This window comes from Aethalodelphis obliquidens, unplaced genomic scaffold, assembly GCF_003676395.1.
Source record: "Aethalodelphis obliquidens isolate GAN/ISIS:26980383/991018 unplaced genomic scaffold, ASM367639v1 scaffold38, whole genome shotgun sequence".
Classification (NCBI taxonomy): Eukaryota; Metazoa; Chordata; class Mammalia; order Artiodactyla; family Delphinidae; genus Aethalodelphis; species Aethalodelphis obliquidens.
In genome coordinates, this window is record NW_020837982.1 from 7,548,004 (window position 1) to 7,560,712 (window position 12,709).

At 53.1% G+C, this 12,709-nt stretch overlaps 1 protein-coding gene across 5 annotated transcripts in view; it reads left to right on the forward strand.

The window, feature by feature from the left end:
• The window catches only part of RAP1GAP2 (RAP1 GTPase activating protein 2), a 219,224-nt gene that overhangs the window by 188,698 nt on the left and 17,817 nt on the right, over positions 1-12,709 (forward strand). For all 5 annotated transcript variants that reach the window (XM_027130672.1, XM_027130673.1, XM_027130670.1 and 2 more), the window contains 3 exons: positions 4,386-4,457; positions 4,974-5,060; positions 6,408-6,542. In XM_027130672.1, coding sequence (XP_026986473.1) covers positions 4,386-4,457; positions 4,974-5,060; positions 6,408-6,542 — 294 coding nt within the window. The remainder of the gene's footprint in view (positions 1-4,385; positions 4,458-4,973; positions 5,061-6,407; positions 6,543-12,709) is intronic.

The window sequence follows — 12,709 nt, forward strand, 5'->3', positions numbered from 1 at the left end:
ATGCTTCTTTGTGTTTTCTGGGGAGAGAAGCCATAGCTCACATTCTCAGAGAACTCCCTGTTCCCCACAGTGTTAGGAACCACTTTTGTAAGGGAGAGGGAAAAGGAGCCTGGAAGAGGAAACCATAGGCCTGAAATGTTTCCTATATAATAACTTAGGCCAATGCTGGTCCCTGGGGTTCATGAGGCCATACCACTTCATAGCCATCTTTCCAGCATATCAGTTTTGCTTGAATATTTTCGGAAAGAAAAATGATGTTATATAATTGTTATATCAGCACAAACCCAGGTGTATGAAGTGCAAAATTCACATCAGCTTTAAAGCCAAATGGGAGGCTTCCAAAACAGAACAAAAAAACCCCACTCTCTCTTGTTGAGGACAGCTGATTCCTTTATATGCCCACGTTCATCCTCCTCTGTCACTGAGCAGTCTTAGCTGAAAAGTTGGAGAAGCCATGGTTTGGGTGTTTCCTTCAAGGCTTTCACCAACGGGGACATTCATTTCAAACAACTGGTTGATTAATTTGTTGGTGGAAGCAAGCGTCCTCATTCAGTGCCTACTGTGTGGGCACTTGGAAGTGACATAAAGCACCAGCTTCAGGGAAGGGACAGAAGAGGCTGTGAGGCAGTTCAGCCACTGGGTCACTCAGACAGCCACCTGGTTCTCTTAACAGCCAGCAGTGGCAGAGACGGATCCTCAGAGTAAAGCTGTGTGATAGGAGGGCACCCAAGGCCTTCCAGGCAGTCATGTATGTATGTGTGGCTCATCTGCTGGGCCTCTGCCGGCAGAATGAGGCCTCTCGTGGACGTCTAGTATTTGCTTTTAGTTCCTGATAGGAAATGGAGTTCAGCTAACTGCCTCTCCACTTTCCAAGAGCTTTTGTAGAGTAGGAAAATACGAAAGAGAAAAATCAGAGATCCAAGAAAGCACCACCCCACCTCCAGCATTGATGCTGGAAGTCTTTACCAAGTCTCCCTAGCCACCGTTTCTGGTCCAGGGGAAAGCACTGTCCTCAGAGAGGTGGTGAGAAGCAGAGCTCACGGGGAGAGCGGGGCTGTCCCTGTGATGTGGGACCTTGGGCTCCGCCTGCCAGGCAAACATCGAAGCTGGAGGGCAAGACTGTGAGTGGGGCTGGGTCGGGGGGCAGAGGGCAGGGAGGGAGATCAGCCTTTCAAGGTGCTCGCCAGAGCTCTGTCCGTCCACGGCCCCAGCAGCACCCCAGTGATGGGCAGGCTGAGGAGGACATGGTTAGATCCCTCAGGGGGGGTCCAGGTGACACGGGACCTTAGCTGACCCCTGCGCGCTTAGGGGCTATGGCAAAGGAGGGTGAGATTTCCTTGGGGGCTGGGCAGTGCCCCAGGGGGCCCCCAGTGGGGAGGACAAACAACAGGGAAGAAGAGGAAGGGTGTGAAGGACAGGGGTGGGAATGTGCAGGAAAGTGTCCCAGACCGAGAGGCTCCGGAATCTGGGGTTCTTGTCCTGACCCTGCCTCTGACTGCTGTGTGACCTTGGGCCAGTTCCTTCCCTCTCCGGGCTTCTGTTGCCTTCTGTGTGAAATGAGGAAATTGGAGTAGGCAATCTCTGAGCTCTTTCCAGTTCTGACATGCTGAGGAGGGGAAGGAAGGGGAGTTGAGAAAGAGGGGTGTGTGTGTGTGTGTGTGTGTGTGTGGATTAGAAAGTGGTTTGGGGGAACTCTAGTATTTCATTAGGTGGTACTTTATTAGGTGCAGGTCAGCAGGGAAAATAAAAAAAAACCATTGAGTGACAGTGGTTACCTCTTATTTGATCTGCGTTGGACACTGTGCTAGGCCCTTATGAGCAGTCTTCTTGAATTCTCCCAAGCCTCTGGCCAGGCAGGCCTCCATTGGCCCTGTATACAGGGGAGCAAATTGAGGCTGAGCCTAAGTTTCTTTTTTTTTTTTTGCGGTACGCGGGCCTCTCACTGTTGTGACCTCTCCCGTTGCGGAGCACAGGCTCCGGACGCGCAGTCAGCGGCCATGGCTCACGGGCCCAGCCACTCCGCGGCATGTGGGATCCTCCCGGACCGGGGCACGAACCCGCGTCCCCTGCATCGGCAGGCGGACTCTCAACCACTGCGCCACCAGGGAAGCCCAGAGCTTAAGTTTCTTAAGGCCCGAGGCCACGGAGCCCAGAAACAGTGGAACCAGGGTCCTGTCCAGGTCTGACTGTGGTCTTCATCACAGAGCTGTCAGAGCAGGTGGGAACTTGGACCCACGATCTGGGGTGTGCATGAAACATCGCATCGAACTATGTTTCAGATGTGAATTTCATCCCCATCCTGCTAGCTTGGAAGGAAATTACAGCTGAGCCATCGCTAGGACCCTCTCCCCACCCTGTCTGAGCTCATCCTACCCCAACTCCTCAAGTTCTGCAAAGGTGTCAGGAACCTTACGCGAAGCAGACCCCGGAGGCGGGTTCCTGTCCAGGTGCCCTCTTTCCTTCACTACTGGTCTGCTGCTTGAGCGACCTTGTGGTTCTCTAAGGCTTCCAGGCCATGCTTGGACAGATGTGGGGATCTTATGAGGTCTGGAGTCCTCAGAGGCTCCCCGCCTCCCTGGTGTATTCTTATTACTTACACACCCCTGTCTCCTTCCGCTTTCCAGTTCTTGAAGAGTCTGTTCCCCAGAGTCACCTGCTGCCTCTGTCTTTCTAATCCCTGCCCCCACCCCTGCTGGGAGGCCTTGGCTGGATTTAGAAAACAGGAAGGTGAGGTTGTGTTCAAGCAGCTTCTGCTTTCAGCTCGGCAACCCAACCGTCCCCAAGAGGAGGGAACAACAAAGGCCCAGGTGTTTCGCTGGAAAGGGGTCAGGAGAGGGAGCGCGTGGGGATAGAGAGTCGCCATCAGAGGAAGGATCCTGTCTCCCGCCTGTCTGACCCGGCTGCTGCCGTGGGCTCGTGGGCGCGTCTGGCTGGGAGACTCGGGTGGATTTAAGAGCTTATCTGCAGCTCCTTACCTGGTCGGCACAGACTACTCCAATGCGAGCCTGAGAAGGAAGGGGCATCGGGGTGGGAAGAGGGGAGAGCTGGGCCTGGCCTCTGGCCTCATCCTCGCCAGCAGCCCGTCAGTGGCCTTCCCCCTCCCTCTCCCCCAGTTTTGGCTCCGTGGGTGGAATTCTTGACTTGTGCCACGGGTGCACGGTGGGTGGTGGAGGGGGAACTGTTTGGCAGCTGGAACCAGCCAGAAATCACGTCAGCCAAGCACGTACCATTTCCTGACTCCGGGCACTGCCGTGTGGGCCATGGGGACAGTCTTGCACTTGGGGAGAGAAAGTCATGTAGACCAGCCCTCTCCCGCTCCCTTCCCCTGCAGACCCTGGCCGGCCTTTCCTTGGCCTGGCTCCGAGCTGCCTGCTCACCCGGTCTGGCAGACTCTGCATCTGCCCTACTTCACAGGCTGGGCAGGCTGGCGGCATGCCAGGGCTGGGCTCGCGTCAGCAGCCGCCGGGGAAGGGAGAGGGCAGAGTCTCCAGAGAGGCCTGCAGCCTCGGGGGCTGAGAACAGGTGACACCAGGGCACCTCCGTGCAGAGAGGGAAAAGGGAGGTGTGGGGCCTGTGCTGAGCCTGGGAGACCCTCACACAGAGCGCCTTGGTGTCCTTCCACCCCCGATTCCCAGGCCGGGCCCTGGCGCTCTGTTAGTTGCAGCCTTGCCCGGCCTGACCGACCCTTTGTGTCTGAGACCAGGGCTCCCAAACACCAGTCCGCTGACCGCACGGAAGCTCTCGGGTGCGTTTAAGGGTTGCAGATTCCTGGCTCCACCCCAAAGCTGCTGATTCAGTAGGTTTGGGGTGGAGCCCATGCAATCGGTATTTATTTTTAAACACTTGAAGTGATTCTGACGTCTGGCCAGGTTTGGGAGTCAGTGTTGTCGGAAGGAATCCCAGAGCAAGGTCGGGGTGCTCTGGGCTCTCAGTTCATCTCCGGGCTGATCTCCTGTGAGCCCTTGAGGCTCCACGGCTCTGGGCGTCTGTTTCCTCATCAGGAATCCAGGGCTAATAATTCTGCTGGTGCCTTCTCTGTAGGATTAGCGTCCCAGTCGAATGAGGTAACGCGATAGCATCTCCTGGGCTCTTGTGCTACATTAGAATTAGGGTTCCAGGCTGCTCTTCAGCCCTGTCCAGTCGTCTTGCCAAACTTGCTTCCGGCCTCCAGGAATGCAGATGAGGGTATGGGGATAGCTCCATGCCATCCAGCCCCACTTCTAGGAACAGTGACTCGGGTGTGCCAATGATGGTTCTTTATTTGTATTCTGGGAAGGGGAGGAGGGAGAAGGGGAGTAGGTCCCCTAGGACCAGGGCTCGGAACTCTCGTCATCCTCAGCTTGGGTCTCCTCCCTCCTGGCCCACACCGAGCTTCTGTGTTTCAGGTCGCAGTCACCGCACGGGAAGACGTGCCGGCCTTCGGCCCACCTCTGCCCAGCCCCCCTGTTTTCCAGAAGGTAAGAAATTCTCCTTTCTGCTCCTCTCATGTCCGAGACTCCAGGTTTTCACACCTGAGTGTCCGTGGTTGCAGGGGCGCTGAATTGGACTAGATCTTTAGGAGAACCTTCAGCAGGGTTGGGGAATCTCCTCACTTGGGGTCTCTCCCCACCTCTCCTTGTGCAGCCAGCCTGGCCCAGCACAGGGCCTTTTGTCAGGGTGTTTGATACTGGGGTTGCCTTTCTGCTAAAAGAAGGGTTTTTATGCCATGCTCCAGTCCCAGGAGGCTTGGGCACAGGTGGGCTTCCAGTCATGGAAATGCCACTGTGGGTGTGGAGGGTTGGTTTTCCCAGCACCAGGGAAGCTGGTTTCCATGTTAGCGTCTTAGCAGGTGGGCTTAGGCTGGGCTAGAACTGATGAAATGTCGGAAGGGGACCTTTCAGGGACTCTCCCAAGACCCCCTCTTCTGCCTACCTCTTCCTGTGGCTGAAGCCCTTTGGGCAACAGCTAAGGGTGGGGTGTCTTGTCTGTTCCAGGGCCCGGAGTTCAGGGAGTTTCTCCTCACCAAGCTCACCAATGCAGAGAATGCTTGCTGCAAGTCAGACAAGTTTGCGAAGCTGGAGGTGAGAGCGCGGTTTCTGATCTTCCTCCTGCCCTCCTGGACAGCCTTTCCTGGAGGTCTATTCTTGGGGCTGTTTAAGGTGGGGAAGCACCATCTTTGCCCCTCTAAGCCTTCAGCCTTGTGTTGATATGGAGCTCTTTCTTCTTGTGGGAATTCCATCCAAACTTTAGGTCTAGTCAACCATTCACCAATCATTTATTGAGCACCTACTGTGTACTAGGCTCTGTTCTGTTCCCTGGGATACTGGGATATGTGAGGCACAGTTTCTGCCCTTATAGAGCTCATAGGCTGATGGGAGACAGGTATGATGCAGTGAGCTGGACTGTGATGGAGACCAGCACAGAGGCTGCTTCTGCTGATGGGGAATGGAGGGTGTGTTCAGGGAAGGCTTCTTGGAAGAGGTGGCCCTTGAGCTGCTGAGTCTGGATATCTGATGAACCTTTTGCCAGGAGGAAAGAGTGGGGAGGGTTATTCCAGGCATGAGAAACAGCATGAGCAAAGGCCAGGCAGATTCAGAGCGTGACTTTGTGAGGGAGCTGCAGAGGGTTGGATGTGGCCTAAGAAGGATTCATGTGGGGCCTGGAATGGTGGGAGGCCCACCTAGAGATGCTAGTTGGGTCAGATCAACTAGAACTACAGGTGATGAATCCCTAATAAAGTTCAGGAGGAGGTGGGAGAGAGGGTAGATTGAAGGCGAGGAGGGCAGGAAGCGTGACCAGTTAGAAGCTGTTACAGGAGTCCAAAAGAGACAGTGACAGTGCGCTTACACCAGGCACAGGAAATGGTCAGAATCAGGAAGACCTGATGGACTCCAGTATATAAGGGTAGGGGTAAGTGGGATTGGTGGGGTGGCTCTTGGGCCTTTGTCTTGGGCTCTTTGCTGACATGGGGACCGCTGGAGTTGAGTTCTGTTTGGACCTGCTGATTGGAGGTGCCTGCAAAGGCTGGGTTGTGGAAAGGGCTGGTCCTGGTCTGTGTGAATGGCGCCCCCTGGAGGCTGTATACATAGCCCTGGACGCACATCTGGATGGAGAAGAGCTGCGGGCAGTTGGGTACGTGGAGGCGGCAGAGATCTGGGCTAGGAGTCATCAGGGCAGAGCCATGGGAGGGCAGGATGGCCCAGGGAGAAGAGGTAGAGGGAAGAGCGCAGAGGGCCTGGCCCAGAGCTGTAGTGTTAGCTGCAGCATTTGTGAGAGTGGATCTCAGCCTAGATATCGGTCCATACCATTGCCGGGATGCAGTTGGCCAGAAGAACAGCCCTTGGGCCAGGTGTCGGGAGCCCCCCAGGGAGAGGCCACAGCTCTGTCTTCAGTGCCAGCTTCACAGCCCCCACCCTCTTCCCTTCCAGGACCGGACGAGGGCCGCCCTCCTGGACAACCTTCACGATGAACTCCACGCCCACACTCAGGCCATGCTGGGACTGGGCCCAGAAGAGGACAAGTTTGAGAACGGGGGCCATGGGGGATTCTTGGAGTCTTTTAAGGTACGGGCACAAGAGCGGCCGGGGATTGCTAGGGCAGGGAGGCGGGGGCCAAACAAGGGACGACAGCAGGGCAGAGTCCACGTGACCCTGAGACCAGAGCCCGAGTGCCAGCCAGCGGTGGCAGGACCAGCAGGGGCATCACAGATGTTTGCAGAGGGCAGGGGTCTCAGGAAGTGTGAGCGGTCAGAGCAGCCGACAGTGTCTCTGGCATCTTCCACATCCTGTCTTTGATCTAGATCATCTCCTCATCAGACTCCTGGAGTCTGGTAAGAAGGAACAGGGGAAGAGTTAGTAGCAGGAGAGGAGCCCGTGCAAGCCAAGAACATTCTTGCTTTCATCTGCCTCTTTCTGTGGTTGGGGAGCCCAGGGCAGGATGGCAGGAGCAAGGAAACCAGCCTTAGGAATCTTCAGCAGCCAGTGTGGGAGACTGCAAGGATCGTTCCCAGTTGCCAGGGCAGTGGAGGACCTGGCCAGGGCTGGTGGGATGGAGTTACAGGCAAGTCCTCGGGGACTTTGCAAAGGGAAGAGCTTTCTAACCAGAGTGAGCTACTAAAATAAGTAGTGAGCTTTCTGTCCCTGGAAGTATTCAAATAGAGCTTGGACAGACACTTAGCTGGCATGGGGTAAAAAAGGTTCATCATCACATGCTTGCCAAGTGCATGTTGGTCCACCCAGCACTTAACATCCAGCATCCGATTTGAGGCTGGCTGTAATCCTGTGCAGTTGGCAGAACTTGGGTCTTGTTATTTTTCACTCACACACAGGGGGATAGGCTGAGAGAGGCTGAAGGGCTGCTCAAAACGTTACACCTGCAGGAGAGGTAGAACCTTGTTTCAAACCCAGGTTTTCTGGTCTTTAGGTCAGTGTTCTGCTGGATTGCCCATTGCTAAATGATTTGTAAAGCTACCCTTTTGGTGGCGGTATGTGTGGGGTGAGGGTTAGACCTGCCTATATTAGAATCCCAGCTCTGTGAGATCCTGGACATGGTCTTTAAAGTCTCTGAGCTACAGATTTCTTTTCTTTTTTTTTTTTTTTTACATCTTTATTGAAGTATGATTGCTTTACAATTTTGTGTTAGTTTCTGCTGTACAACAAAGTGAATCAGCTATATGTATGCATATATCCCCATATTCCCTCCCTCCTGAGCCTCCCTCCCACCTTCCCTATCCCACCCCTCTAGGCTGTCATAAAACATCGAGCTGATCTCCCTGTGCTATGCGGCAGCTTCCCGCTAGCCATGCATTTTACATTTGGTAGCGTATAGATGTCCATTGAGCGACAGATTTCTTATCCACAGCACAGGGGTGATCCACAGGACCTCTGTCATGGAATCAGTGGGAAGACTCCTTGAAATAATGCCTGGAAAAGTACATGTGGCCTGGAATACAAGAAATGCTCAGTAGAAGTGTTAGCTGTTATTACTGTTTTCATGGAAAGTGAAAGCTTAACATACATTATTCCACTGAAAGCCTCATGACTGCCCTCTGTGCCCTGTGAGGAAGGCTACTATTATGGGCATAATAATTTTGGTATGATAATTCGTACCCAATTTTAATAATGATGGGTGTGATTTTATATGCGAGGAAACTAAGACTCAAAGAGACAAAGCAATTTGTCCCAAGTCACCCAGCAGACAGGGGAGTTGAATCCAGGTTTGCCAGATTCCAAAGCCTGTGTTCTTAACAGCTACATGACACTGCCTCCTGGTTCCTGACTCTATTAAGATTCCACCCATGCTAGCCCAGCCCGGGCAAGCCTGGGGTCCGTCCCTCGCTGCCAGGCTGGACCACAGAGAGCAGGGCAGAGCTCTGATGGCCTAGTTGGGGTCAGTGCTGAGATTCCTCATGGGAGTGGGGGTAGGGGCTGAGCTGCTCGCCTAGGCTGGTGGGAGATTCCTGGGGCATCTGTTTCAGTTGTGATGGACAGTGGCAGCCAGGTGAAATTGGGAAATCAAGAAGAAAGGGGGATGAGGGATAAGAGACGAGATGAAAGGGGAGGAAAGAGGGAGCCGGGTTGGCTAGCCCAGCCGAGAGAGGGGTGAACGTGACACCTGGTCATTAGGAAAACCTTTGTAGGCTCTGCCCCCCATCATAGCAAGCGTATCAAACCGTTCCTGCATCCCACAGTCAATGTAATTTATGTAAGACTTGAGCTACAGCTGACTAGCTAACCTCATGTTATATTTTGCAGACATGTAATGAAGCAAATTGCTTTCAGTTTTGCAGGTTTCTTTCTGTATTTGGGAGTTAATAATGATTCTTCTCAGATTTCAAATATTTTTATAACCTGGAAGAGCTTGTAGGCTGTGGACAGTGGATAAAATAGCCCAGCAGCTGCAGACAGGTTGTGAGTCTAAGGGCCATTTGTCCAGGCCCTTCCCTCCAGCAGGAGAAGCAGTTGATCTGTCCTTGACTCCACAGGGTCTGACTAAAGGGCTTTCCAAGAGAGATGCTTCAAGACTTTATCATCGCTTGTCTTTGGTCCTATAATCCAGGGAACTCATCTTTTCAACCCTAAATCCTTCCATCTGTAGGCTGAAGATAGACCCGCTTCTGCATTCTGCTTCCCTGCTTATCTCCGAGGTAGCACTGCGGGGCGAGGGAGGGGATGGTCACAGTCACGCAGTCACGGTCATGGTCAGTCACACAGAGTAAGCCTTCAGAGCTCTGCCGGTTATGATCAGCTTTTCTGCAAACACTGCTGGGCTTACTCTTTTGCCCTGTCCCTTCCGTCATTGCCCTCACGTCTCCCAAGCTGGGGGCAGGCCAGGCTTAGCAGCGTGGAGCCCAGTGGCTCGAGGGATTCTGATGTTTGGGTCTTGCCTGTGGCCAGGCCTGTGGTCTGACCCAGCTCAGGAAACTGTTTCTAGTTTTGGTATTTCTTCGTGGGCCCCTAGGATGGCGCTGTGTGTCAGAATCATTGGCATTCCCTTGGAGTTCCTCACCCAGACCTCCATGGGATCCCGCTTGTAGGAACGGTGCATGACGCGACTCCAGGAAGAAAAGTTGCACGTTTCATCTCGTTCCTGTCAAATTTTCATCTCACAGGTTCAGGGAAACATAACTAAGAATTCCCAGGACTAAAAGTGATCTCAGCCATCTCTGCCCTTGCCGCTGTGACTGTTCTGCCCCCACTCTCCAGGGCAGTGACCCTCTGTCTCTGTCCCGAGGAGCAGACCCATCACTGCCCTGGGCTGTGCTACCTGGCACCTACTTAGATTAGCTCTTCACATCTTACTTCAACCCCACTGGCTCTAATTTAAGCTTTTCTCTCATGAGAAACAGAACCATTGGTTTATGGACATCCACACCTGCTTCTCAAACTGAGGTGCTTGGAGGTATTCTCAGGAATCTGCCAGTGCTACGAACAGTTTAAAATGTAGCATTTTTACTTTGGATGATAATCTAAATATTTATTTAGATGAAATATATATTTGCCATTAAACTCACAATTAAAAGACATTTCTATGGAATAAGTAGGTTTATTGCAAATGCAGTCCATGGGACCACTGCTGTTGGAGGTCCGTGGACATACTTTTGGAGTCTTGCAAGAAGAGTTTTCTATATAAAGGAGTGTACGTTACTCGCCTTTGAAAAATACTGATCTCTAGACAGTTGTTCTCAAATGTCATTCTCAGGCACTGCCAGCCGTTCGTGGTGTTTTTATTGATCCGTAATGAAATGAGTGATGCTACTTGATGTATCCGCATGCTTTGTACCTAAAACAAATGTGAGCCGTGTCTTGAGACGCACTGAGCTAGCCCTGTCCTCTGCTGACCTCATCATGCAGAAAGGGGATGGAGGCCCAGGGAGGGGAAGGTCACCCAGTGTCATTGGAACTGGGACCACAGCAGGCAGGGAGTTGTCAGGTGACTTTCTCCTAGCATCTGAGGGACTGTGATAGTTGATGCACTGGTCTGATCTGACCCCTAGTGGCGGGAAAGGAGCACCAGGCTGCAGAAATCCCTGCAGAAGTACCTGCAGGCAGGCCAGCCCTGGAGCTCATGGATTGGAGCTCTGGTCTTTCGGGGTGGAGATGCATAGTTCCTTCTCCCATTGGGCTGCTAGAGGGACACAAGACCCTGTTCTGGACCTAGTACTTCCTGATTAGGACGCATCTCAGCAGGATAGCAGTTAGCATCTTTCTCTCCAAGGGCCCCTGCCTCTGTTGGTTGCCTGGTACCGATAGGCATGTCCCCTTCAGTGCTCATCCCTGTGCACTGTGTCCATTAAGTTGAGTTTGTTAAATTGAAACACTCACGAAACCCATTTAAGCAAGCGAGGTTTGTGGTTGACCCAGAGGATGCGTGCTCCCTCGATGATACCAACGGGTGCTCATCCCCCCTGGGTGAAATGAAGTGACACAGCAGGTACCGAGAAAGTGACTCCCTCTCTCTTTTCTGACTCCCCCAAAGGAGAACTCTTTCGAACGTAAGCCGGGAGGTGAGCTGAGGGCAGGGAAACCCTGGTGACTGGGGTTGGTGATTGGCTGGGAGGAGAGCAGACTGTAAGGACAGGTAGGGGCAGCTGTGTGAAATGTGGAATAGACAAGTCTAAGACTCCAGGGGCCAGAAATGGTAAGATTTCAGGTCAGTGCACGGAAGACCTTTCCAGAGGTCAGGCTGTCCGCTGCTGGAACAGGCAGCCTGGAAAGCAGTGAGCAGCCTGCCCCCGGGAAGATGCGAGCAGAGGAGTGGTGCACCATGGCCTGGATGTACAGGGGCTGAGTGGGAGCGGGTCCAGACGGTCCCTGCAGAGCTGATGCCCCTGCGAAGGCTTCACCTGCCTTTTCCCTCCTGCCTCCGTGCTTGTCTTCACCCTTTACCTGATCTGCCCAGCTTGAAAAGGCTGGTACTTCCAGCTCTATATCACATTGAAACGTGGAATACCTGAGACCTTGTCACTGGGGGATTTTGTCCAAATCAAGCATTATTTTAGGATTTTGAAGTAGCCATAGTCTCTCTCTCCTTTGGTCCCTAAGCGTGGGGGAGGAGGGCTGACCCTGAACCAGCAGGTAACACACCAGGTGTCTGGTCATGTGGACACATCCTGTCTCATGTCATCCTCGTGTTTACAGACGAGGGGACTGTCTCCAAAAGGTTCACATACTGTGCTTGGAAGAACCAGCATTCAAACCCCTTCCTGTTTGCTCTGAGCAGCAGATGGCTCCCCTGCACATCCCTGGAATTCCATGTCAGCCCATTATCTCCTCCAACTTATCTAGTTGACTCAGACAGCAGCACCAAGGGCATTCAAGAAGGTTCTTCCCAGCCTGCTGGAGATGTTTGCAGGGAGAGGTGCTGAAGCTCCATGGTCTCTGGTCACCCCTAGTCCATCAACCAGTTGAACCCTGTGTTCAATATGAACCACTTTTGGGGATCTTGGGACCCTTCTATCTGGGGCCCAGGTTCTGATTTGGGTCCTGGCTCCATCTCTTACCTGAGGTGTGACCTGGGTAATCTTTTACCTTTAGGGACCTTTTCTTTTATTTATTTATATTTGGCTGCATTGGGTCTCCGTTGCTGCGCGCGGGCTTTCTCTAGTTGCGGCGAGCGGGGGCTACTGTTCGTTGCAGTGCGCGGGCTTCTCATTGCAGTGGCTTCTCTTGTTGCGGAGCACGGGCTCTAGGCACGTGGGCTTCAGTAATTGAGGCACGTGGGCTCAGTAGCTGTGGCTCGCGGGCTCTAGAGCACAGGCTCAGTAGTTGTGGCGCACGGGCTTAGTTGCTCCGTGGCCTGTGGGATCTTCCCAGACCAGGGCTCAAACCCATGTCCCAGGTACTGGCAGGCGGATTCTTAACCACTGCGCCACCAGGGAAGTCCTGGGACCTTTTCTATCAGTGCCATCCTCTCTGCATCTCAGAGTGGCAGGATTTAATAAGATCATGTATGTGGAGCTCAGTAGACCAGATACCATCACACAGGGCTTATGACCCATGTCAAATCTTCGCTGGAAAGAGACATTGAGGAACAGATTACAATATAAATGATTAATTAACACGTCATTGTTGATGACTATAGTGGTGGCAACACATGAGGACACCAATGGAATGAAATGATGCTGAGATTTATGGAGCACTTGACTCAGTTAAGGAACCTTGATGTTTATCCAGGGACCCCTCAGAGTGGTACCCCACCTCTCCTGCCCTCAGTTCTCCAAAGGGTTTGT